General features: G+C 38.4%; 1 protein-coding gene across 3 annotated transcripts in view; it reads right to left on the reverse strand.

Moving 5' to 3' along the window:
* rab11fip4b (RAB11 family interacting protein 4 (class II) b) overlaps window positions 1–26,605 on the reverse strand; it is a 36,362-nt gene extending 9,757 nt beyond the window's left edge. The window contains exons 1-6 of one of the 3 annotated variants that reach the window (XM_041982975.1): window positions 26,169–26,605; window positions 8,240–8,490; window positions 6,434–6,619; window positions 5,046–5,180; window positions 1,174–1,209; window positions 368–467 (exon numbers count right to left, since the gene is read on the reverse strand). In XM_041982975.1, coding sequence (XP_041838909.1) covers window positions 368–467; window positions 1,174–1,209; window positions 5,046–5,180; window positions 6,434–6,619; window positions 8,240–8,490; window positions 26,169–26,246 — 786 coding nt within the window. In that variant the 5' untranslated portion in view covers window positions 26,247–26,605. Of the gene's footprint in view, window positions 1–367; window positions 468–1,173; window positions 1,210–5,045; window positions 5,181–6,433; window positions 6,620–8,239; window positions 8,491–13,880; window positions 13,990–26,168 lie in introns of those variants that run through there. The other 2 variants (XM_041982974.1, XM_041982976.1) reach the window with 2 other exon arrangements.
* Between the last annotated feature and the right edge of the window lie 497 nt (window positions 26,606–27,102).

Below are 27,102 nucleotides of genomic sequence, written 5' to 3' on the forward strand. Positions count from 1 at the left end.
GTTTGTGAGCATGCATGTTTGCATATGTGGACATAAGACAACACTGTGTTGGATATCCTGAATATATCTAATGTAGAAGTGCAACTATGTGTTTTAAATGCAACTGCTGGTAGACCAGAAAAGTAATAGTTGTGTACAGCAGCTCAATATTTGAATTGTGTTTTGTTTGAATGCCAAGACTTGGTAGGGTCCTTTAGCTGGATTTCTCCCAGTCTTTTTGGTATGCTACAGGTTAGGGTTGGGGATTTCTAGTGTGTGCAAAGATCCTTTGTATTGTACATATCTCATGCTGCTCTCATGTTGAAGAGGTTAAACAAGGAAGCTGCACACACACATAAGGAAAAAAAAAGACTAAACACATTCATACCTTCTCATTGATGTCAGTGTCACATGAGTCAATGCTGTCTCTGAAAAGGTCTTCCGTACTACCGTTACTGCTGCTCAAGTTGCTGTTGTGAAGCAGCTGCCTGCTCAAACACACAGACAAATCACACTTTGTGGAATCTGCTGAAAACCGGTTCAAGAGTTTGTTTTAGTCTCGGTGGGAATGAAAAAGAGTGATAGTGCTATGAGGTTAGAACATGTACAGGACCATACATACGCAGGTCTGTGTAAAAATTAGTTCAGCAAAATCCTCTTTTTTAAGCAAAGTGAAATATTCATGGTGGCTAACTTCTGCTCCATCCCAGAGATTGGCAATAACAGAGGAGAGGGAAGAAGAGAAGAAACAGGAAGGGACACAGAACAAGAGGACAGATAAAGAGAGCAATAAAGTGGAAGACATAATCAAACAAGACGCAGACGCCAGGAGAAAGAACAAGGAGAGGGAGACTAACATTATATTGAAAACATAGATCAGGCCTGACAGGCCATTTTCACTCTGTCACTATAACTCAGTTTGTGTGGCTACAAACAGGACAAAAGCCTCACTACAAGACATCTCACCCAGCCCGTACTATCAAGGCCATGCAGTAGTACACATGGATGCTGCTGAAAAAGCTCATGTCCAAACTCCTTTTCTCAATTTAAGAACAAAAACAAATGTTTTTAACAGCATTCTCGGCTGTGCCTGTATTTTCTCTAAAAAAAAAAAACATTTAATAATTAACAGAGTGCAGCTGAATGATAAGGAAGCAGGTGTCTGTGTTAACATCAACAACCAGAGCCTCGTACCTTCCAAAAGCAGTGCTGGAGATCTTCCTGTTGGGACTACAAAAGAAAGAAGACATTTTATTAGTTTTCCTGGCAGAGTGCCAAACTTATATCTCAATAACACAGTGGAAATAACTACTGACTACAATTAAGATGTAGATGTCATGCAGAGAGATTCGATGAACAAAAGTTTCTGTGAGCTCAGCAACTGCCTTGGTCCATCAAAGCTTTCAGTGTGATGTATCCGTCTGCATCTCCTTAACTAAAGGAGCAAAAGCCCTGAAGGGTAACAAAACGGGCAATCTGTGCAGATGTAAAGCTAACGTCAGCGTTAACGCCTGCCACAGATATTATATCATATCTAGGAAAAAGCCTGTCAGTTACCTGAGTTTATTATCTGCTGGTTCAGATCCAGAAATAGCTGGCGAGTCACATTAATTTAGTAATAAAAGTTGCAGTGAGTGTACACTTTCTTTTTCTTAGTCACATTTAAAAAGCACCAATAGAAATTCTGCTACAGCCCCTCATTCTGTTTGACAGCAGTCGCTTGCTACATAATAACATGGAAGACGTTGATTAGCTGCTTCACAAAGAAAACATGAACAACAAGCAACAAAACGATTCCCTGATTATTTTTTTTTTTTTTTTTTTTTTTTTTACCAATTATGTCTGCATCTTCTGTGTGAAGTAAAAACTTAAAGCAAAGACAAACTAAATCAATTTGGTGTAAAAAATAAAAAGAGTGCCTTGTTCTTCATTTTTTTTACTTCTAAAACCTTTCCTGTAGTCCGTCTTCACAATAATATTCAAAAGGGAATATTATTATTATACTCAAATTTGCAAAGTTATGGTGGATTTATGAAATACAACCGATTCAGAACAAAGTCCACATAATAAACACAGGGAAAGGCCAGTATACTCAAAATCGTCTTCCACTAACTTTAATGTTAAAAAATTATTCAAACATGCCTGTATGTATGTGTGTGTGTGTGTGTGTGTGTATGTGTGTGTGTGTGGGCATTAGCGGTTTCAGGTCAACTCGGCACCTATTAATGGTGACCATGGATTATGCTTCCAATAATAGTTTCCCTGTCAGACTGGTTGCCAAGGTAAGCAGAGGAGGGAAAGTCTTACATAATGATCTATTAGTGTTCGTACCTGCATGTGCCTGAACTAAACGGGGGAGGACAGTTTTAACGCCTCTGTGACAACATTACATCACTTTTATTATATTATACTGTCAGGAAAGAAAAAAAAGCTCTCAGAGCAAACAGTGAGTCACTGGTATCTGAGAGGACAAATTTATTTCAAACATGAACCTGAATCCTGTATGGTGCCCATAAAAGCTGACATCATCTGTTTCTATTAAAGACACCATGGCTGATGTCTCCGGTCGGCATTGTGTTTATACATTATTGCCTTTCAATATACCACGGTAGTTTGAAGGCTGTCCTCCTATTTTTAACATGAGCCCCATCATCCTTTCCATTAATCAGTTGGGAACTGAAGTGTGTGTTAGGTGTGAATGAACCAACTGGTGTATATATATATATATATATATATATATATATATATAAATATAAAACATTTTCCAAATAAAATCTAAAGAAGGTGGGCATAGTAATATATTTATATCTAGATCTGATTTTCAGAGGAATCCCACAGATCCCCATGTTTAAAAAGTACATAACATCCTTGTTCAAACTTTCTTCCTCTGTGGTTTTATCTACAGTAATGAGCTGCAGCACCAACTCATTTATCTTACTACCTGAACCAAAGGAAGTGACATTTAACTACAGCTTCTGTTTTCTTTCTGACTATATACCAACATCCAGCTGCTCTCATCCACTTTGGCTCATCAAAATGCTCTGTATTTGTTAGCTTGATATGAATTCTTATGGCAAAACAAAAATGTATCTCTAGAGAGGTTTGTATTGTTTTTTCTTCTTACAAACAGCAGCATGGCGTAGAGACGAGGTGATAAAAGCTGTACTGTTATTGCAGTACAATTACACTGTCAAAGAAGCTTAAATATGCAGAAAAGTTATCTTTTCAGCTGCTTTCCTCCACCACCAGAATGTTTCACACAGCCACTGTGCAGCCGGTACACTGATATGACCTGCTGTCTTGTGTGAGAAGACTTGTATACTATAAAAACTATTATGACATTTTAAATTCTGTACTTTTTCCACCACCTTTACAGGCACATCTAAATGAAGTCATCACTTAAAGCAGGGATCACCAGCTTCGGAGCTTTTGAGTCGATGTCCTGCAGGTTTTAGATGTTTCCCTGCTGCAACACACCTGATTTCAATAAAATGGCCGTCTAACAGCTTGTTACCAAGTTTATCCGCAAGCCCCTTAATGCTCCATAAATTTGACGTGTACTGTACGAAGTAAACATCTAAAACCTGCAGCACGTTGGCCCAAGAGCTCTGAAGTTGGTGGTGCCCTCTTTAACAGAACAATGAAACCACAGATGTTACGTCAGTAATGTGAAAATGTTCTTGTCAGTGACTTTGGGTCCTTGTTTATTTATGATTTGAGTGGTGTAGTATTTCGTCTTTCTGTTCTTAGCTTTTCAGTTTAGGCTGTTTTTAGTTTAAGTTTTCTTTGCTTTAATTTTAGTTCCTAGTTTGTTTTATACAGTTTATACCTTTCTGCATTCACTTGTATCCTTCTCCCTTGCCACACCTGCTTCTTATTTGTCATAAAACAGGCAGTGTTTTATCGGCTTTGCTGCTTCTATCATTTTCAGTCAGTTTGTCTGACAATTTGTCCACCCATCCTCTCTTTCTTTCCTGTGTCTTTATCTGAGTTTTGTTTGTGGATCTTCCTGCCTCTGCAGGACCACTTGTTCTTTAAAAAAAAAAAAAATCTTAGTACTTACATCCCCTGCCTCCTGTGTATGGGCCCTAGCTTCTTGCCTCTTTACCATGGGTCATGACAGAAAAGGGCTTCAGAAACTTTGTTTATGGGCCTTCGTACCAATGTGGCAGCTATGTGCCACCATGTCAAGTTAAATTAAACAACAGACATGTAAACAAATGTGTCTTAATTTTCACTTCTATGCTTTGGTGGAAAAAAAAAGAGACTTGTGCGATTTTGGCAAAGTGTGTTGGATTTACTCTGTTAGTTCTAGAGAGGTTACAACCAAATGACCCTAACCCCAAAGAGCACAGGGGGTCCCCGAAGCTTTGACCATTCCGAGTCACAAAAATGAAGTCCACGTCCACACAGAAACAAGCTGAAGTGTGTTCGCTCAAGTTTTTTGACAAGGAACTGGCATGTGTTTGGAGCCCGAAAACCCAAATATTTAAAAACCAGATCCCAAAGTGAATAAAGTGAAGTGAATAAATAGGGGTCATAAAATCTGATATACAATATTTTAAAAAAGCTACAACTTGTGCAACCAACATTTAGAGAGGTCAGAGAGCAGCCGGAGTTACAGTAGTGGAATACTTCATATTTACCTTGGTAACCTTGATTTTCCCTTTCCTTTCCTTAATTAATAAAACGTGTCTGAGAAACACCACAGAGCAGATAATGTGTTCTTGTTTTTCCATTAATTAAATAACAAAATCAAATAAGGCTATATGTTGTTAATTTAACACAGCCAGAATACATTATAGATGTGAGAATCTCGCTAATGTTAGCATAAAACCAAACACAGTTTCAGCATGGGGCAAGACAGGGGGTCCACTGTGCTAACAGATACTTGGATTTCCAACTTTATGGTTTGTATTTCTAGTATAATCCTTCTTATCTATTTATTTGTGATTGTTTATAAAAGCAATGCAGTCAGCTGGACTGGTTTTAAAGCAGTAAAACACTTATTTTTCTTAAGGATGGTCTATAAACACCTGTGATTTAGTGTGTTTTTGTGTTTTTACCTGTTAGCCTTGAGGTTTTTGAGTCGCGCCTCCAGATCATTTAGCAGGTTGACCTTTTTGCTGCACTGAGAACAGTAGACATCCATGAGTTCACCGGGGTAATGGTGACGCACTTTACGAGGAGTCTGGCCCGCGCTGTGTACACACACACAAAGACATATAGATTTATACTGTAGCCGGAGCAACTGCTTTGGCTCTCTGGTAAATCACAGCAGTAAAACTTCCAAGCTTGGATTGACACAAAGACACATGATTTATGGGACACATCTTAAAAAACAGCTAGCAAGTGTAACTTCAGCCCACTTTGTCTTGGAATATCTTAAACTTCTTTCCCATGCTGAGTTGTAAATCTGGGCCTCATTTTGAATTTAAATCCCAAGCCAACTCCTTTTGGTGAGTTTTGTCTGCTTGGTATGCGTGAAAGCAGCGCAGAGCTGCATTGCCAGTTAATCAACTGGGTTGCCTTAATCCCATTAAACACAAGGCTTTGATGAATATTAATGTGGCCTTGAGGGTAAGAACTCCTAAGTTACATTTGTACAGTCAAAACTCAGAATAATATGAGTCAGGTAATTCTGGAGCTCACAGAGTGAAGACTCAAATCCATGAAATTGAGTGGAGTTGAAGTTCCTGAAACTAATCTGTGTTTTACATTTTGCTTCATCGCAACTAAGCTTTAGAACTGCACAGACGCAAACACAAGTAAAATGAGTAAGTTTAGCTCCAAACAGTGATGAAGAAGCAGGTCACCATGCTTCTTCCACCATCATGTTTAAGTGTCAAGAAGTCTGTACACCAAGCTTGATGCTGATACATAAAATATTTGCTGAGAAACACTCCTTCTTTCTTTCCTTCTTTCTAACCCCCTAACCCTGCTCAAAAAGACTAAAATTTATTATTAACTTCTGCGAAACTTGACCAGAAGACATTCTGTATCAGTTCATTGAAGATGGGACTAAAGTATCTACCACTGGACATCAACAACCAGTACGCCCTGGAGAGGTCTGCAGTCCATCGGAAGGTCAACGAGACAAGCGACCATGTGTGTACCAATGCTCACATCTACAGACAATTTACATAAGGGTCACCAATTTACCTAACATTAGGGCTGTGCAAAAACAAAACAAAACAAAACTAACAAACCATCAAAAAGAAAAAAAAGAACAAACTGGAACATAGTTTTAATGTTAGAGATGTACCATAAACCAGTCAATGGACTGATATGAGATTTAAAATCCAGTTGCACAGGATGTGCAACCTCCTGTTGGATAACAGCACAACCAGAAGAAGCAACCACAACAAAAAAAAAATATCTCCAAGAAGTAATAAGTAACCCTTTCACTACATAAGTAAGAGAAGCAAAAACTTATCCTTCAGCTGTCCCTTACCTGGAGGGCACAGAAGAACCCAGATCGGAGTAGCCGTTGGTGCGTGTTTCGTCGTCCGGACAGGGGCTGCTGGGAGCGTAGTCTGGTTCCTCTCCCTCCCCGTAGTCTTCAAACTGCTCCTCGTTCAGAGAGGCCGAGGAACGAGTTGAAAGGTCAGAGGTCACAGAGATGCTAGTTTGACCACACCTGTAAAAAAAGGAAAAAGTTGGATTAGAAGAAAAGCAGATTTCTGTCAATATCTGCAACTTAGAGATGACTTTGAGGGAAATTCAAAGTTCCCTTACATCATATGGCTTGCTTAACTGTGTACATAAAACATACAAAGGTGTACAATTCAAGGACATTTCAGTATTATATACAATTTAAAGAGAAAATACATCAGTACCACCCAAATATATGAAGATAACTAGGAAAGGAGAAATAAAAAACAATATTCTGAGTGAAGAATGGGCAGCTGGGAGTGAAATCCAGAACGTGGACAGAGTTCAGGTGGAAACATCTTACCAGATGTTTTTTATTACACCAAAAAACAAGACTAAACAAGCTCAGGCTAATCTTCAATGTTGGAGGGTACATGGCAACAGGGAAGCAGATCACACACTTTTACGGAGTGTTTGAAACAGCTAGATTTCTGGTAACATGTTAATTGTGTGTGATATTTTGGGCTTTCAAATACCACATGTGTACCTTGCTGATATAAAAAACTGTGCTGTGGATAATGACCAAGATTTTATTGATTGCTGCTAAGAAAGCTATAATAAGAAACAGGTTCAGACTGGATCCACTGTCTATGAAGGAATGGTTGAACATTGGTACTGAAAAATACACAGTGGAATAAATGACTTATATTCTCAGATTAAAAAGAAGATATTTTTGTTAATGGGAAAACTGGACATTGCACGACAACAAAGAAAGTGTTTGAATAAATCCATTTTCATGTTATTCATAAACTATATCCTGGAGAGTCGCAACCAACACCTCTCTTCCTTTGTTTGTATTTTTTGGGCTATCAAAAAAATTACATTTTTAATCTAATTAATCACAGCATAGCTGTGGATTAATCACGACGAAATGTAAACACCTAGCGGTCTGTCAAATGCTAGGTGTTAAACCTGAAATTGAAGCCCTTACAAATGCGTGGATGACTTTGAGACAGAGGTGCTTCACTCAAACGAAAACTCCTTTCTGCTCCGTCAGCGTTTTCATTGATTCCATCTTTGTTTTAAAATTCTCAAACTTTCAGTCTAAAAGGCCGACAGGTCATTTGGATTCTTTCATTCCGCTTTGGTCACAGTCAGGTGGATACAAGGACTTCTTTTCCTTGTTTTCTTGGTGGTGGGCTCGCAGCGATTTGGTGCAAACTTTATTATCTGTTAAATAAAATTAATTTGTTATATCACGTTGAGTTCACATTCTTATGAAAATGGAGTAAAAATGTGAAATGTCTGTATGAACATTTTAAATAAAACTACAGTGAAAAAAAGAATAAATGCATCTTACATGCTGAGGTAGATCATGTAGATTTTTATCTGAAATTAAAAACACTTAATATATTTATAGTTTGGAGTCTTTTTTCAAAATGATAGTTGCAGAGAGATATGGAAAATGTAGTGGAAATACAAGAAAACAGCTGCTGATAAACCTTTAAATCGTTTTGGTTTTTTTTTTTGTTTTTTTTTTATTTTAATTTAGTGTAGAAAAATATAAGAACATCAGTTTATGTGGCTTATGTCATAGCCTGGATGTGAACTCCAGTGACATTTAAAGGCAGAAAACAGAGGCTGAAAAGGTTTTAACAGTGCTCACTTTTCCCCGGGTAAAAAGAGATCTCCCAGTACGTCTTCCTTGTCCCCAAGCCTGGCGAGCCCGTCGGAGGTGTCTGACCCCTGGGTGCTCTCCACAGCACTGTCTCTGTCCGATTCCCTCTCCCTGCCCTCGTCTGCCACCTCCTCCTCAGGCTCCTCCACCTCTTCAGCGAACAACTGGCACTCGGGGATGGAGTCAGGATAGGTCCGAGTGCACATGATGACCGGAAAAACCTGTTCCTGCTCAACACCCTGGACAAGGATCAGATAGAAGGTGAAGATGGTGATTGTTATCAATTGCTCGTTTTTTAATGTTTTCTGCCTTTGGAATTCCCACTTCTGGAGGATGTAACATGACCAAATCATATTACATACTACTGAGAATAAATTTTTCAATCAGATTGTTTGTTGGCTGTTTCATTGAGTTGATGTTTCTCCTGAAGTAAAGATTGACCGCTTGCTGCTCAGTGGTGACTAAAAAAATCCTAAAAAACTGACCTCATTGTATTTAAACTAACTTTGACTTCCTATGATAATAAAAATGCGGAACATTTCCACGATCACCTGTGTGTTCTCTGTAGAAATAAGTCACATTTTTATATGGAGCTTTTCTCAGGTAAAATAAAGTGCTTTGCCAAAAACAAACAAACAAACAAAAACAAACAAACAAAAAAAAACATAAAGCAAGTATTAGAACTATCATTAAAATAAATAGAATTTTTTAATAAAAGACAAACTTCAGCGACATCATCTTAGACATATTTATAGGAGTATATCTTAAACTGAGACTTAAATCTGTCCACACTGTCAGCAGATCTGATGCTGTTTGGGAGAACGTTCCACATTTCAGGTGCAGTGGAAACAAAAGCTTTGTCCTCACAAGTCTTCAGGCGAATGCGTGGGACAGACAGCAGGCTCTGCTTAATGGATCCATGTGCATGTGAGGTGGTGTGGATGAGACTATGAGATGTGTAGGTTCTTGTCCATGTAGGTCCCCGTATGTGATGGTGAGCATTTTGAACTAAATCCTGTAGGTGTCCGGAAACCAGTGTAGGGACCACAGTTGGGGGGCGACCTAACAGCGGCATCCTGACTGGATTTGTTTTATTGAGGGATGAAAACAGAACATTGCAGTAATCATTATGAGATTAAATGAAATGAAAGAATGAATGACCATCTCCATATCAGCACGGGAGACTGTGGCCCTCAGTTTACTGACTGGTAAAATTCTGTTTTTTTTCTCCACCATAAGGTGGTGGAGACGGGGTTTTTTTATTACAGTTTTTCCACCAGGGATTTTGCCAGTGATTTAATGTGTGTTGAATGACTGTGTGAATTATCAAATAACACCCCTATGTTTCTCAAACTTGGGCAAACCGTGGAAGATTGTGCACTATTTTGGGAACCATGCTATCTGGAGCGATGATAAGAACCTCGGTCTTATCAGGATTCAGCTGGAGGAAGTTATCCTCCCTGAGTCCCTGAGAGCAACAGCGAGACTCCCATCCTTGAAGTAGGACATGAACCAGTCGAGGGCCACCTTCACTAATGACTGCCATCTATACTATTTTTTTTTTTTTTTTTTACCAGATATCAAACCCACTAATTGCTATACCTGTTTTCTTCAAGCAGTCATCTTTAGATTTTTTCATTATACTTAGAATCCCATAACTAATCCTTTTCTATGTACTACCAATCCAGAGGATCCAAGCAAGCCACGTTTTATAGACACACAGACACAACAGAAACCACTGATTGGTAAGAAGGAATCACCTGTGACATAAACAACATTGTCTCTGTAGCAGTACACAAACACTGACACTCCTTTGTTTAAAATGTTATTTAAAGGTCCGACACACCTTGTGCAACATAAATCATGGTTGTCTCATTTTGCATGTACAGATGTATGGCTAACAAACACATGCACTCTTATTAATTGCAAGTATGGACTTAGAGATCCACCTTTTCCCCCTTGCTGACTGGAATTGAGCTCTTCATACTCCTCTATATTCCTTACTTGTAAGTTGGCTTGGACAAAAGCAGCTAGCTAAATTGACTTAATTACACACACTACTAAGTCATGTGTCTTGTTGCCATGAAACCGCAGCTTCACATATGCTGTAATGATAAGCAGCAAATCCCGCCCACATCAAGATGTTACTGTCTGCAGTTAATAATAAAGCATGGAAAACTGCACTGACTGGAACCAAACCATGCTGTATTATCATAATACAGGTTGCCATTGAAAAAACAAAAAACAAAAAAAAAAAACACAAGCTTTATCGGATCCGCACCAAAGTTTCAAGATCATTTTTCCAAATGCAGATTCATCACTGAATATCACTTTTGTCTAAAGTTGGGCCGATACCAACATTAGCATGGAAATACTGCCAACAGTAACGGGATCAGCGAGTATTTCTGTCTAAACACCATCTGATACCACGAAAATTGAATCCTAATTCTTTCCTGTCCAACACACACACACACACACACACACAGGAAGTTACGCAATCTTACATGACGATTGTTTTGAGTTGGCAAGCGGAGAAGCAGCTGCACATGAGTCATTGTTGTGCTAACATTTAGCACTGCCATCATTACTCATTAGAAAATCCCACTAGGTATCGGCAGATACCTAAACCTCAGGTATCGGAATCTGTATCAGGCAGAAAAAATGGTATCGGAACATCCCTACTTTTCTCCATGACTTATTAGAACCCTGTAACCTTGTTTTTGTCGTGTATTTGACTTTTCTGTGTGTTAATCCTGTTTCCTTCAGATAATTTCTTACAGTTTTGTCCCAAACATTGCCTCCTGTCAATGATTTGCTTTTCATTCCATTTGTTGTGCATATTCTGTTTTCAAGAGATATTGCTTTGAATGAATGTCAGCTGAGACCTGTACGTTTCCCATTTTGTTTGTACTTGTTCCAAATATTTAGACAAAGCTTAGTGGGAGCTACCAACATGTTTAGGAATTATAATCCTTTTCCTTGTGTCAGCTGACAAATATCTTGTTTAGGTTCATATTTACCACCAACCAGGAAGGTGTAAATCTATTTTACAGTATAAACAATGTCTGCTCACAGCCAACATTTAGAATGAACAGATCGGTAAGAAGAAATAATAATGCAGAATAAATATGTCTCATATTGTATCAAACAATATGCAACGTGTAATTTCACAAATTAGCTAACTTACTGACAATTTAGAGGGCGTAACTAGTAGGTGTAATAGATTAAAGTTGCTACAAGTTCCCAATATTTGGATTCCTTCAGTGTGGGAATGTTCCCAAGCTCAGGCATGGGGGTCTGGAGGGTGAAAGGGCAATGGGTCAGAGTTCAGGGGTCCCACTCTGTCTTGTTTCACAGTTCTGAAACAGCTCAAATCTGGTCTAATGCTACAGAGAGCATAGCTTATCACAGCATGACTGAACAACTTAAACATTCAAGAACACGGGGTGGGGCATGGTGAATAATAGTAAGCAGAAGAAACAAAAAATAAGAGGTTTAAACAAAACAGATAAGTTTGGAAGATATAAATGTAGTTTATAAGTGAGAACATTACTGGAAGACTGTATGAGATGGGAATGTCAGTGCTGAGAAGAAAGGAGGTGTGAGACAGGAAGAGAGATGAAGTAGCTTCAAGAAAGTTAGATTAGCTTTAGAAACTACTGCTGACTGATAAAAGATTGAACAACAAAGATGTAAACATCACATTTTAAAAGTGAAGCCAATCTATTTGTGTGTCGATTCACATTAAAAGCGAGGAGAGACGTTATCAAAAGTGGTCACAAAATGCTGAAGTTGGCTTATTTCTAGGCTAAGATGTTTACTGATGTCTTCATAAAACAGCAGAATTGTATTTGTATGCATAAAAATATTGAAATATAAGAGAAAGATGATAACATATTGCTTGCTTTAGATTGAAGCATTTTGTATTACTACATAGTGTAAACTATCTTTAACTTGGCAACGCTGTTTGTGTAGTTGCAGCTTGTTGCCAAAACAGCATCAAATGCTAGCACGGATGTTCGTGTGATGCTCCAGAATTGGATTGATTTCTAATTAAAGAGTGGAGATAAGAAAAGTCAAATGGTGAAGAAAATTATGACTCTGAGACTGTAGCAACCAAAAAGAGATGTGAAGATGCTGGATAGGAGATTTAGTCAGCAGACAGCAGAAAGGTATGAGCTTTATGAAATGAAAACAGGAATTTTCAAGGAAAATGGACGGACATTTATTATTTATTCTTCATGGATCCAACCTTTTATGTTTAATTTGCAAACAAAGGTACATACAAACTACATAATGTGTATTGTGAGGGTGTTTGTTGACTTTTTGTGTTCAAAGTATCTCTCCTTTTATCTTTTTTTTAATTGCAAATGTGGCTCTCAGGCAAAAGAAATGAAGGTGTTATATAATGTGTAATATGTGTCCTCTCACTCCAAAACACTGACCGAAGTTCACTTTTTTGCACAAGTAAATGAAAGATTTAACACTTGAACTGAGACTCTGCGCTGCCACAAAGGGCCAACATGGGGTCTGAGTCTGAGTCACAGAGAATACAACGAAGGATAAACGTCTGTGTAGCATTCCTGCCCTGCAGTTTGGAAAAACACAGTGTGTGGTAAGGAAAAGGGGCAGCTGTGTAAGAAAGAAGATACTTTGAGAATATATTATTATCGCTACTTTTAATGGAAATGTGTCATTAGCAACAGTTAACAGCTCATGCAAACTAAGATTAAAATAATTGTTGTCTGTACTTACTGCACTGAATATCATGAACTCTATTTCCTATGCAACACAAATGATCAAAAACTACTAAAAGCTGTGTTTTTTTAAAAATGCAATCACTTTGTTTTAGTCAGTTTAGGGAAAACTTGACCCCCCCCCAAAAAAAACAGAAAATAACAGAATGAGCAGCAACAGCATCGTACAGTGTGTGTGTGACTGTGTGTGTCTAACTAGAGGTACTTTCTTGTACAAATAACTGCTGTTCTGATAAGACTGATTAAAAAAGAAAAACATACAAAAAAAACATGATAGTAAGGGAGGAGCCATTTATGAATACCATTCAGAGTATTTCTTGCCCGTTCCTGGAAAACCTCCGGGCATTAACTGACAAAACGTAAATACGGGGGAGGACATTTACTAGTAGGGTGCCTCCCCCTTCCCCTCAACTTCTAGTCACAGTTTCTTGGACATATTAAATACGTTTTTAGGATCTATTAAATCTCCTGCAACATTAGATCTTTATGTAGTTATAGTTAATAAATTATCTGATGCTACCTGCTGTGGATTGGTTTAATAACTGAGACATGGGGCTGTATTCATTCAGGTTTTCTGTATAAGAGATTTTAAATTTGCGCTAATATTAAGCCTAAGATAGTTCATGATAATGTCTTTTTTCTTTTACTAAATAATATTTTCTTTTTCTTCCAGGAGTGAATCACAGTCTGTCTGAGACATTTATATGACACATGTCTGAAAGTTACTAGTTTCACACCAGATTGATATTATTGGATACTGTTTTGTATTTTCTTTGTCTCTCATGATGGCTTGTAGCTGAAATGTGATCCTCCTGTTCACAGTAAACAAGGAAACTCTTTTTTTCTACATCAGCTTAACAGCCAAAACTTACAGACTGATACGCTGCTTGATACCCTCGAGCAGAAAACACTCCTGGCCTGCCAAACTGCTTCCAAGCTGCCATTAGCTGTGAGCTGAGCATTTCAAGATCTTCTGCACTTTCAGTTGCGATGTTCCCTGAGACCTGGTGGACCTCAACACAGCACTATGGTCAAGTAAAGATTTTTAAATCAATTAAAATAATAAGCCTGGTGTCCAAAGTGCATGTACATTAAAAAGCAATTAAAGCATCAAAAATGGGGGAAAATGTGAAAACACACATAAAACTGTGTCTTTAAGAAAAAACTTAAAAACTGCAAGTGATAAGGTCTGCTAAGTGTGCAGGAGCGATTAGCTCCAGACTTTAGAGCCTGGTCCCCGTAACCGCCCAGAAATGTGTCATTGGGTCATATCAACTACGCTGTGATGAATAAATATAATTAAATGTGCCTGATTCTCAACAGTCACAAGTTATCTCAAATAATACATAAAAAGAGAGATGTTTTGGAATAAAAAATGCTTTAGAAGCAGCACACATGCAGATTTTCTTCATGTATTCCAGCATTAAAGCAAAAAAATATATATTTTTCTGAGTCAGCTGCTGCAGGATCTGACCTAGTTAAAACACAGACACTATTCCTTCCTGCTCTTCTTCCTCTTCTCCCAAGTGGGTTCACAGTGTCACACCACAAAAGGATAAAGATGAAGACAAAGTGTGCTGATTTTCCCTTAGTTCATGCTTGATGCTGTCTGTAAACACTGAGTGTAAATGTGTGTGATACTGTATTTGTGAATGCTCTCTCTCCTGCTAACCTGTAGCTTAATCCTTTCCAGGTACCATCTAGAATTAAAAATTCAGCCAAGTCCTTCATTACAGCTGACTTCCTCACATGCAACTGATACAATTTATTTCATCTGCCATACAAGCTTGTCAAAGTGTATAGTATAAGCACAATTCAAGAAAAATAAAGGTCAGGTACCTCAAATATATATGCAAAGATTCTCAGTCTATACAGATTTTTCAGGTAGGGCATCAGGAGTAGTTATGAGACAAAACAAGAAAGAGACATGAATGTGCATCTAAGCTCAAAGGGAGGGAGGATGAGTGAAGACCTGCATAATTTACATCCACTGCAGCGCTGATAGAAATGCAAGAAGGGGAAAGAAAGGAAAGGGCAGGAAATAAAGACTAAAACACCTGGAGAGAAAGAGAGAAAAAAAAAGTGGGAGCAATACAAACATGAAAGAAGATAAAATATGAAAGCAGAGATATAGTTGTGTTTTAGTTGTGAATAAGTTGGGTTTTATGTCATATGAATGCCAACAACCACTCACACCATGTTAGTGCAACGCTGAAAATCACAATGTTGAGTCATGGACCATGCTTCAGTTGTTGAGCAACATTGTGGAAGATTACAGTGCTGAAAGCAGCAGCCTGTAGAGGTTACCGAGCAGCAAACTGAAGCAACAGGATTAGCTGGCCGGGAGGCCAACAGTGCACAGTATTTCCTCATTACAAGATATGTGTGTGACTAAACAGATTGGTGAGAGAGAGGTAAACATGCCTCCAGAGATACACTGAACAGTGTATCACAAAGTCTTTTTGTTCATATTTACCGGAAATTTGATACTTGCCAGAGAAACATTACAAAACAAATGTTATATTATATAACAAGGAGATAACAAGTAATATTATAAACCAATTGGAGCTATGACAGTGGTAGCAACATTTATTAAAAATACAGCAGTAAATCTTTATCATGAACACACTATGAGTCATATAAGCAGGACAAGAGGGGGGTGAGGTCGTTTAACACTTCAAAAATCACAAAAGATTTTATACTCAACTAACTGGGAGCCAGTAAATGTAGGTGATAAAAAGAATCCAGCAGCCATTTTAACTAATTGGAGGTGCAGTATTAAAAAGACTGAATGATGCCACAATATAGAGAATCAAGTTCAGGAGGATATCAAGGCAGGGGTAGTTTCTCCAGGTCTGAATGAGCCCAATGAAATCTAATGAGTTAAATTTGAACACCTACAGCAGGATGTTTTTGAATGAGGTTTAATAAAAGAAGACTGTGTTGAGATCAGTGGAGAAAGAGGAATGTGGAAGGCAAGTTTCATACATGCAGGGTCTGCTCAATGCATATGAAGATAACTAGGCAGAGCCACAAAAACAAAAAGCACCTTTGAGCCACTTTTTTCTCACCAAACTGTTTTTAATGTCAAAACTCTGCATGGAAATTCAGTGTTCACTTCTTCAAGTTGAAAAGCATTAACCTGAATGTTTGATGACCACTCAGTCAAAACATACGACACTTTTAAGAATAAATGAATAATTAATAAATTCAGCTGCACCACCTCCCACCATGTATGCAATATAACTGCCCACTGAGCAGAGAATTATCATTTCAGAAATCTAAAAACCAAGATCTTCTTACGACATACACAGCAGCCCAGTAGACCAGTTTTTTAAGTTTCATTTTATTGAAATTAAAAAGTACTACGCATAAACCCTGAGCTTTAACTTTAAAGTTTGTTTGAAAAAGTTACATTTGACTGATAATTTACCCACTGTGGTGGTGAAAAGGCTGTAATTCAATGTCAGCATAAGGTCCACTTAATCTCAAAAGAATATAATTACTCTTATCTTATTATTTCAGTATGAAACATGTATGTCTACTATTTTTATCTACATGCAAAGTGCATTTATTTTATTATGTGTTGCTCAGGGAACTGCATCTCAATTCTGATTTTATGCCCATATGTGACCTATATAGTATATTTTAACTTTTTTTTTTTTGGGTGTAAACGTAGCCTGAAATACAATCGACGCGTTCTCATAGCAGATTCGCATCACCAGTCTGGGAAAAGGGGGTCACAGGCAAGCAGGGTTATACATGATGACATGTTATACATGAATGAATGAATGAATGAATGAATGAATGAATGAATGAATGAATGAATGAATGAATGAATATGAACTGATTGACACTAATCGATACAAATTTGTTTTCATTTAAGAAAAAAAAACCCATCATATATGATATGAAGCACGAGGGGACATACCAAACCAAACCAACTTTATCTATTAAGCACTTTAAAACAACCACAGCTGAAACAAAGTGCTGCACACAAATAAAATCAATACAAACATAAGTAAAAACAGGCAGAAGTAAATCTGTGAATTTGACTTGTGTGAGAGAAAAACTCAGGCCTCTCTAATAGATATTAAACATCACAAAAACACCCACTGCGGATAATTAAAACTGCAGCGGCCGTCATCCACCTGTGTCTGTTCAGTAAGCTGCAGACTGCCTCTGGCTTTGTTTGGCCATTTGCATTATTGGTTAAATTCTGAAAAGGCAACAATCGTTCAGAACCTGACAGTTACGACTTCACCGTGTTGTTCATATCGATCTTCTTGGGGCCCAACTTTTACAGGGAAACAGTTTGCTGACTCAACCACCAAAACTTCAAGCATAAACAAACATGAAAACATAAACTAAGCAGCGCTTTGAAGGCAGGAATCAACTATTTAATCTGCTGAAGAGACAGAAATCATAAGAAACAGTCAATACATCAAACAGTTAAGTGGAAAAAGAGCTTTCATATTTATTTATTCAAAAAGTTGGAGTTCAAATGCATCTGGCTGATGGGGCATTGAGTATACTAAACTCCTTAAAACTGACAGTCAACATGCATCTTAGCAATCACTATTTATTCTGTTTTTACATCATTATTGAAACATACCTTGTTAGCAGGTAGTCAAGCCTACATAAATAAATGGCTTAATGCTGAGCACAAGTTTAATGTGTGACACGGTTCCCTTAAAAACCAAAGATAAGTTTGGCATTTTTTCTATTATCATTTGTTGTTTTATAACCAAGTAATGCAGTCGGTGTGGTAAAAAAGAAAAAGTGCTTAAAAAAAGTAGAGGTAGTGCTTCTATATTCATTTAAAGTGAGTGTGAGTCTGGTTTATCATAAAATTCATATGGTATTCAAAATGGTATTGAGTACTGAGTACCGGTATATAAATTATATTATAAGGAAATTATGGTGTCATGAAGTTTCATTCACTGAATCAGTTTACATGTCATATCCGATTATGAGAAACTTAATTAGCACACATAGATTTTTCCCTAATGCCCCGATGTAGAGATTTTCGGCTTTTTACATCTGCTCACGTGTAAAGAGCTGCATCACCTCCATCCAAAGTCAGCTTCTCTTGCAGAGATAATGCCAAATTTGGATTTTTAAAATCCTCATAAAAACTTTCTGAACATCCAATAATAAAAAAAAAATCTCTAAATGTAAGACAGGAAAACAAACAGAAACTTTACAAACGAGGAGGATAAAGGGGTTTTTGGTGGATTTTGTACACCGCTGTGACACAACACCTATATACCCAAAATCAGCTTCTCACTCGAGATACTATCAATGTTCCCCTAGCAACAATAACAGCTGACACGTACACACAAAATACACACTCAAGTGACAGAAGCTAATTACTGAAGACTTTCTGGTTTGAGGTTACTGTTCAATGTGTCAATCAGCAAAGGCAAAACTCTTTCTCAGCCTGAACAACTACAGCGTTGTTGCAGCTGTCATTAGAAAGACGCACGACCCACTTCTCCTTACACCAATCTGGTCTATGCTCAGTGCTGAGGGTCAATAACATTTTAGTGCTGAACAAATCATTAATCTGCCCTTCTGGCACCATGAAGAATTATGTGGATGGCCATGTATTTCAAGGCCTTATTGATCTTAATGTAGATAGAGGGAGAAAACGACTTTGAACTTACCACAGATCATGTCTGCAGCTTGCATAGTTCACTGTCAATTGTGCATCAAAAAACTTCTATCTTCTTTTAAGCTTTGCAGAATTTTCAGTTAGAAAGTAACTTTTAAGCAAAAGATAAACTTTAGCAGCTGTACTGTCATAAATATTAATGAGGCATACAAGAGTCTGAAGAAGTCTCGACTGAGGCTGATTTGCAATCTTGAAAATGGCTAATCTAAAAAAGAAAAAAGGAAAAAGAAAACATTCTCACTTTAAAAGATGTACAGCGATGTCAAGAGGTTTCAAAGAGCTGTGATCTCTCATGAGAACAGCCCTTCAAGAATATTTAAGTAACATTTTTGAGGTATGTCTTGCGATTACATTTAAACTAAAGGAATTATGCAGCTTATGGGCTTTGGAAGGTGTTGTTCCTGTTCCATGCTTGTTGTGTAACTAGTTGGGCAGTAACCGTCTCTTTGTTGTCCAGTCAGACAATAATAAATGTTAAACAAAAGGACAGAGAAAACTTATGAAAGAAGGAGAGCTACATCTCTGAGAAGCAGGATTCAATGGGGAGACACGTGAACTGACATCGACCGGATCGATTCTCAGAGATGAAGCTTTGACTTAGAGTGAGTCAGCAGGAAAAAGGCTGGAGGATGAGCTGAGAAGGGAAGGATGGAGGAGATGGGGGAAAGAGGGATTCAGGAATCCCAGGAGAAAGACTGACAGCAGCAGAGCCTTCTTGCTTGCGTTTGCCACACTGAGCAAAGAGATAAGGTGTATCTCTGCAGAGGCCTCTTCTTCCTCTTTGTTCATTTTATCCTCCCTCTTTTCTGATCCTCTAAGCTCCTCAACTGCTGCCACTACAAAAATTTACTCTTTAAAAGGTGAATCGCTTGTTTTGATTTTCAGCATTTTGACTCCGCCACCTCTGGGTGCCTCTTAGTCTCAGATCAGAACATAAAGACTGAAATTATTTGTCAGTTCATTGAGTATTTAAAACAATTATTCATTTTACAAGCAAAAATTACAATCATTTTTAGTTTCTAGTGGTATTGGGGGGGATTTGCTACTTTTTTTATTTTATTTTTTGGACAATTCATAAAAAAAACCCTCAGAGGGGTGACTACAAACCTAGTTCAGCTTAGTGTCAGAGCTATTGTGGAAAAACTGCAAAAACTCATGGGAAATGTAAAGTAAAGGGAGTAAAACCCACCACCATCTAGCATTGATGTTTGTGTTATTCCAGGAGCTAAATTAAAGCTGATGGCTGACGTCTATTGATGCTAGTCTCAATATTTCTTACTGCAGGAAAATACTCATGCTATAGAAACTAAAATTTAATGTGAATGTAAACACCATCCATATCATATTAAGTACAATGGGAATATCTTACTTTTAGATAACTTACATATTTCATTTGAACCAACTTTAATCTTTTCAGTTGATTTTCCATAAAACTGCGTCAAAGTGATTCAGATTCTTTATCAAGCCAAATTATTTGAATAAGTCTTGAATGTGCTTTCATTGTATGTTTGTCCCACTGAAATGAACAATTAAATAAAATAAATCCGTCAGGAGCCTTGATTGTGGTCATAATGTCAGGCATCAGCATAGATTCAACAGTTTACAAGTCGGCAATTAAATGTTGTTTCAGTGTCAGTTTGTGGCCTGAGATGCTATCTGGGAAAGAATCTGTAAATTCTGGTGTCTTTATTGAATGATATGATCTGAAACTGAGTATAAACTATTGTAAGGCAGGTTTGCTATCAGCCAAGTTACCATAGTGATTTAGCCAAGGTAAAAGAAAACCACCTTTGTGACACTGAAACTCCGACTTCAGGTTCAACATGACTCGCTAAGTTTCTATTCTTGCTTATTGAGACACCCCTAAAATTAATCTACATAAAAAGTTCACTTCAGCTGAAATGGCCTCATATTACAAGTTTTTACTGAGTACTATTCATACTTACACCTACACATATTGTCTTGGAACCACTTTTCTTTTTATGCTTGATTTAACAAGGGAGCATAAACATACCCTCATGTTGGTGCACTGCTTGTGTTTGTGTATATTCCTGTGGGTACTATTCAGCACCAATGCTATATGCATTACTCTTCCTACGCATGCACACACTCATACATTACACAAAGGGAACTATTGACTCATATTTTACCACTATTTGTTAAGTCGAAACTCTAAGAAACTTTCAACAAATGAGACACGCACACACACCAACTGAACAAAAACACACACGACTCCCCAGTGTGAGAACTTTTTTCCCCTTTTAAATAGCACTCTAGACTGCACAAAACACACACACACACACACACACATACACACACTTGTCTAAAGAGGAGCAGGTAGCTGCTTGGGTTACCAGGAATGCTGCACTGGACAAAGGACAATGTAGGGAGGGACTGTATAGGCACACTGGAGACTGTGTGGAGATATTCTCAATGAAATCCAGTGACGACATGCACCCAACACCCCGAGTAAAAGGACTCTGTGTGCTTGTATCTTTGTTTGAGGAGAAAATGGTTTGAGCATTACGATGAGGTTAAAGATGGAAATAGAGGATCAAAACCAGTGCAGATATCTATTAGTGACAGTTAGCTGACAAAAAGGCAAGAGCTGTTATAGGTCATTACTGTGTGTGTGAGCAGGTGTTTATACAGTGAGCCCGTTAAACAAGGAAAACTTGAAATACACCCTTCTTATGAAAGATTTAACTGTCCTAATGAACTGTTTGTACATGTTTGTGTTTGTAATAAATACACTTTATCATCAAGACGCAACAGCACATGATTGGACATGTACAAGTGCGCAACATTGTTCCACACTGTATGTGACACACACATAAAGTCATGTGTACTTTGTGTTTATGACTAAAACACACAAGGACAGCAACCAGTGGCTGAAAGGGTTCAATTAATAGCTATATTTTTCTTATCATTAGTCCATTTCATCTATAAAATGTCAAAAAAAAAAAAAAAAAAAAATCCCAAGGCCCATGGTGACATTATCAAATGTCACAGTTAGAATTCAAACATTTTCACTTCACAAATATGTAAGCAAAAGTTTCATATATTTCTTTTAAACACCAGAGCCTCTGTTGTCTAAAACTGATCCATTATTAAATGTTTTGCTGGTGTTGTTTATTTTTACAGAGCTCAGATTCAGCAAAGAGTTAGATCCACTTTTAATGTCTTATTCCAGCTGTTATCAATCTCTTAAAACAAGTCAGTCCTCAAATTTTATATTATGTTCTTTTGATTTACAAAACCTAATCTTAAAAGGTCTTCATTCACTAAACGTCTAACCTGAATACACTAACCTAGCCATGCCAACATCAACGCTCATGAGGAAATGAAGGGACTAACAAAAGGAAGTTAACCAGGGGCTAGTAGTGGCTGGTAGAGGTTAGTTGCCTTGATACCTAGGAAGCCGCCACAGTGGCCCAGGAGGCTAAAGCCCATTTGTTCAGCACAGGTGTGAAGTCTCAGTGGCTAACACGCACTTGCGTGTTCTGTGCTGGCATATAGCGGCTAGTGCCTGCTCATTTGGTATTGGAACTGGACGCTAATTGTACCTAACGCCTGGAACACACATAACGATTTTTTTAATCTTATGACATTTTTTATCTGATCGAGACCTCACACGTGAAGGTAAAAAATCAGGTTTGATCATATTGTGTGTGGTGTGCTCCGAAAATGTAATTACAGAACACACATATCTACAATCTAGTCCTTCAAGCCGGACAAAATCAGGACAAAAACAGCCCAAAAATCGTTGTATATCAGGCCTAACTTTTCCTCTCAGCTTGTGCTAGCCTTCTTTTTTATCAGTTCCTCAGGACACATGCAAAACAGCCATTACAGCTCCATCCCCCAAATTTTCAGGAATGTTAAGCCCAATTTCCACCAATGGGTGTGGGTCTGTGCGCGGCAGGCCAGGACACATATTTTTGAGTTTCCACATGCAAAAACTGGGAAGGGTACTCTAATATTGGTCCTACTTTTTTGGTGTCCTTCCGTTGGGGTACCAATCTAACCAACCCAACACAAAAGGGTGGAGCTCGACACATTGCTATCTGTTGACTGAAAAAACTTCCTTCCTGTGCGACCTGGCATAAAAACAAAGCAGGAATGGCTCCTTGTTTAGAGCAATAGATTTTCTTTTTGTTGATTAAATCTCCATTTAAAAAATTGTGTTATGAAGCATCAAGAAGAAAGAACACAAACTGTTGGATGAGCATCATTCTCCTCCTTTGTTTGCGATGGTGTCATGCTATTACGCAGTTTGAGGGATCTATCGCTATCTGACTGATAGTCCTCCTCTCAATCTTCAGCCTGAATTTAGCTTTTTCTGAGCCTGCAGGCGGTGCCCAGCAGAAAGTTCATTTTGTACAAGAACTAGTTCGAAGTTCAGTTCACACATTCTAAAATTAACTAGTTCAGTTCATGGTGCATAATTAATGTTTTTTTAACTAAGTTCACAGTTCTAAAATTGAACTAGTTCATAGTTCTTCTTTCCTAATATGTTGCTGCGAGCTACTACCCTCTTAAAACTGGCATTTTCCTGTTGCTGCCACCCATTCAGTCCAGGCTCATAGCCGGCTGCAGCTTTCACTCCTACAGTATAAAAACATGAAAAACATGAGTGAATGATCTTTTACTTTTAATGAGGAATTATTAAACTACTGAGGTAGGAACCGGGCTAAGGTAAGAAACAAAGGATGTACCTCAAAGTGCAACATTTAAAGTGCAAAACCTTTAAACATTATTTATCTTTTCATTAAGTCACATTTCAATTTTTTCTGAATGTGTTTTTCTGACTTATTTGTTCAAAGAAAGACTATAGAAAAGTGCAATACTCAGCCCAAATGAATAAGTAAAAAAAAAAATCAAACAACAAAAAACCAAAAACAAAACAAAACAAAAAAAAAAACGACATGCAAGACCATATGTCTTGCATTTGTAAAGTTTATGAAAGCTGAGGGTTCCTCTTTCCTCAAAGGCTGCAGGTCTCTGACAATATACTGCAAAAGGTTTTCCAGCTGAAGACAACAGAACTGCTGCTACTGTACGCCGTTATTTGGTTTTGGGTGGTAGAGGATCTACTTTGGCATGCTGTTGCCAAGTCTTTAGACTGTTTTTAGTGACATTTAGTTCACATAGCCGGGTTCTTTATTCCGTTGCCGTTTCAGGTTTGCTGTTGATGTTGTTGATATTTGGAAATGCTTCTTGACACCCGGCGGACAAAGTTTAAACAAAAAGGCCAGATTTCTTCTTTTCAAAAATTTCTTTTAAGTGATCATAAGAAGATGCTGTAGTTGAGGCAGAGGTGGTGCTGCTGCCTTGATGCCTGATGACACATGCGCGGTGCGGCTCTGTGGTGGCTGGTGTTACCAGATTTGGTGTTTTTCACCTGTATATTAAGGCCTGTTTATGATGCATTTTAGCCGGGATTTTGCCTGGAAGGCTCCATGGAAATCTGGCACCCTCTTGAACAGAGTGTTACTTAGAGAGAACGCCGTTCACAAACGCCAGAATGAGCGCGCTCACAATAACGTTCATCAGGCAGAAAAACAGTACGTTCAGTTCATGTTCACCCAAAATATGAACAAGTTCATGAACGATTGTTCAATGAACTCCTTTATGCCCAACACTGTATAACCTAATAGTTAAAAACATCATTTCTGACTAAAGATTATTATACAATTGAAGAAGAAATAAAAACAGAGAAAACAGTTAAAAACCTTGTGCCCCTTTATTGTTCACAGCTTATAAGTTTTTTTTCTACTTTTTGTCATTAAACCTTTCAACAAACTGTTCTCCCTTTCTCCTGAGTGACTGTTGGCCCACTTGCAGCCATCCACTGATTGGAGGCGTTTCAGGGTGTTGTTTGGCAGACTCAGCAGGTGGTCGAGCCCCTCTCTTTTGTCAGCAGTTGCATGTGAACTGTGTTACTCCAAATGCTGAACTCTGTGTTCACAAAAAAACTGATAGAAAAAAACAGGAGGAACTAAGAGCATTTCTGGGTAAATTCAAGGTCAGTATCCAAGTACTTAGACATAATGCACCTGCGTTAAGGTACTGATGCTTTGTCTACAATCTTTTTTTTCATTCAGTGTCAATGCGTTAAAAAGTGGGCGACAATTCATGAGCAAGGAGTGACTGTTAGAGCAGATTAGGCTCCATGCATTCAGTACAGCTCTGAAGTGGATGTTAATCTAATTATTCTAGTCCTGGTGAACATGCTGTACTGTAGCAAAGACACCTGACTGTATGTAAATCTTTTAGAAGGAACCAAAATCAAATGGCTATAAAATGCAGCCATGCCAAACTATAAGTTGGAAAGCAAAATTATTTGAAAGATAACATCATCCAGGACTGTTCTGAGTAAAACAATCAACATTGAATTTTGTGCCCTGTTTCAAGGGAAGCAAATCTTATTATGTAATGTCCAGTCACTGTCCGGGAGTATTCAAAATGACAGCAGTGTTTGACGTCATATGTTGCTATTGACAATACAAATGAAGCTCAGTTCAGGACATGAAAGTCCTGTATGTAATCAGTAGATACATACAGCCAGTTTTATTGCTTATACTCTTCCAGATGATCATTCATTTTATTTGTTTTCAGAATCAGAAATACTTTATTAATCCCTTTGGAATTCCTCAGGGTTTTCGGGAAATACTGAAATAAATTCAGGGCCATTTTAGTGGTAATTAAATCATTGCATTAGCAACATCTATTATTGTGCACTGACATTTAAAATTTATAAATATAATATATAATTGACAATTTTCTATATGTGTATCATAAGTTAGCAGCATTGCTACTGTATTGGGACACATTTTGAGATACCCATTGCTAAAATAAACAGCCAGGTGTAAATTCTTCTCTCTTATTACTACTAACTCCAAGGCTAAAAAATTTCAAAAATAGTATAATCAGCATGCCACATTCTCAATCTCAAGTGTCACATTCATATATACCAACCTACTCTGTCCAGTCCCCCTCATGTTTCTTTTGATCACTCTGGTCCCCCCTGTATCATTCACCTCTCCTTCCAGCTACCCTACTTTCCAATTAATCCCATTACCATCAGAGAGATGTTCAACCACAACAGAGCAAGCAGGAACAGAAACAAGTGAGTCAAAGAGAAAATGTAGAAAGGCTAGTGGCAGGGATGGAAGAGGGTGAACTGAAGAGACGGAGAGGAATGATACACACACACCAACAGCTGAGCAAGACAGACAGGCAAGCTGTGAGGCAGGGTCAACTATGTGCAATTCGCATTCAAACACAAACCAGGGCACAATAGACTGCCACTGAGCTGCCCCCCTTTAACTCTGTAGTCTCCAGCTTCTCTGCTTTCCTCGTCATTCAGCTTTCTGTAACCCTCTCTACTGACCCCTTTTCTATGTTTCGTTCCCATTCTGTCAAGTAATATTTCATCACCCCCACATTTCAGCAGGCTGGGTGCAGCTTGGTTGCTTACCCCGTTAACTAATGAGGGAAGCCCATGGTCAGCAGCCTCCCTCTTTCCACCAGCCAAACCCTCATCCACTGAAGTCATCCACTCGCTCTGTTCACAAGGGCTGCGTCCGTTGTCCCAGCTCACGCGCTTACAACACGCACAGGTGTTCCCTTCAAAGGCAAGAGGAGGAGGAAGCGTGACAGTAGTCCGAAGGGTGAGCCCCTGGTGCTGCTACGGTCCTTAGAGAGGCAGAGGAGGAAAGCAGGATGGAAAACACTGCACTGGCTGCCTGTTTGTTTGATTTTTTTCCGCACTAAGAGAGTGCTGCCTCCTTTCTCTGTCACACACACATACGCACACATACACACAAACACAGACTCTGCACCTAACACCCTCACACACTTCTCTAGCTCGCTGGTTCACCGGCTGACTCGCACTCACACAGTGAGAGCTCAGATAAGGCAACAGTTGTTGAATTCATGGCCCCTCCTCTCCTCGCCCTCCCCTTTGCAGGTGGTTGCTTAGCAACTGGCTTCGGTGGGCGGGGCTTGTGAGAGTTCTCACATTGCTGCACACTCTGCTCTGGGCTGCCGCCTACTCAGGCTATATTTGCATATGAAGCCCTTCCTGCCTCAGTCTCTGCTATAGAAAAGGCCAGTGCCTGGATGGGTTGTGGGGAGGGGGTGGGAGGTGGCTGCTGAATTTAAACAGTCTTTGGTGATGCAGCAGATTCCACAAGAAAAATATAGACAAGACTTATAAGTCACAATAGGAATGTTCACACAGAGGAAGTGAGAACATTCATGATTCCTAAAACTGGCTTTAAGAAGTCTTTAACTGCTTTAAGATCAAACTGTTCATGTGATAACATGAGGATAAAGCTGCATTTACTGTATACTCTACATACTCCACTGGTCATTGGACAAGCCTTATAATACAGTGCTTGAGACACTGG

Source organism: Melanotaenia boesemani, chromosome 4, assembly GCF_017639745.1.
Source record: "Melanotaenia boesemani isolate fMelBoe1 chromosome 4, fMelBoe1.pri, whole genome shotgun sequence".
NCBI classification, from domain to species: Eukaryota; Metazoa; Chordata; class Actinopteri; order Atheriniformes; family Melanotaeniidae; genus Melanotaenia; species Melanotaenia boesemani.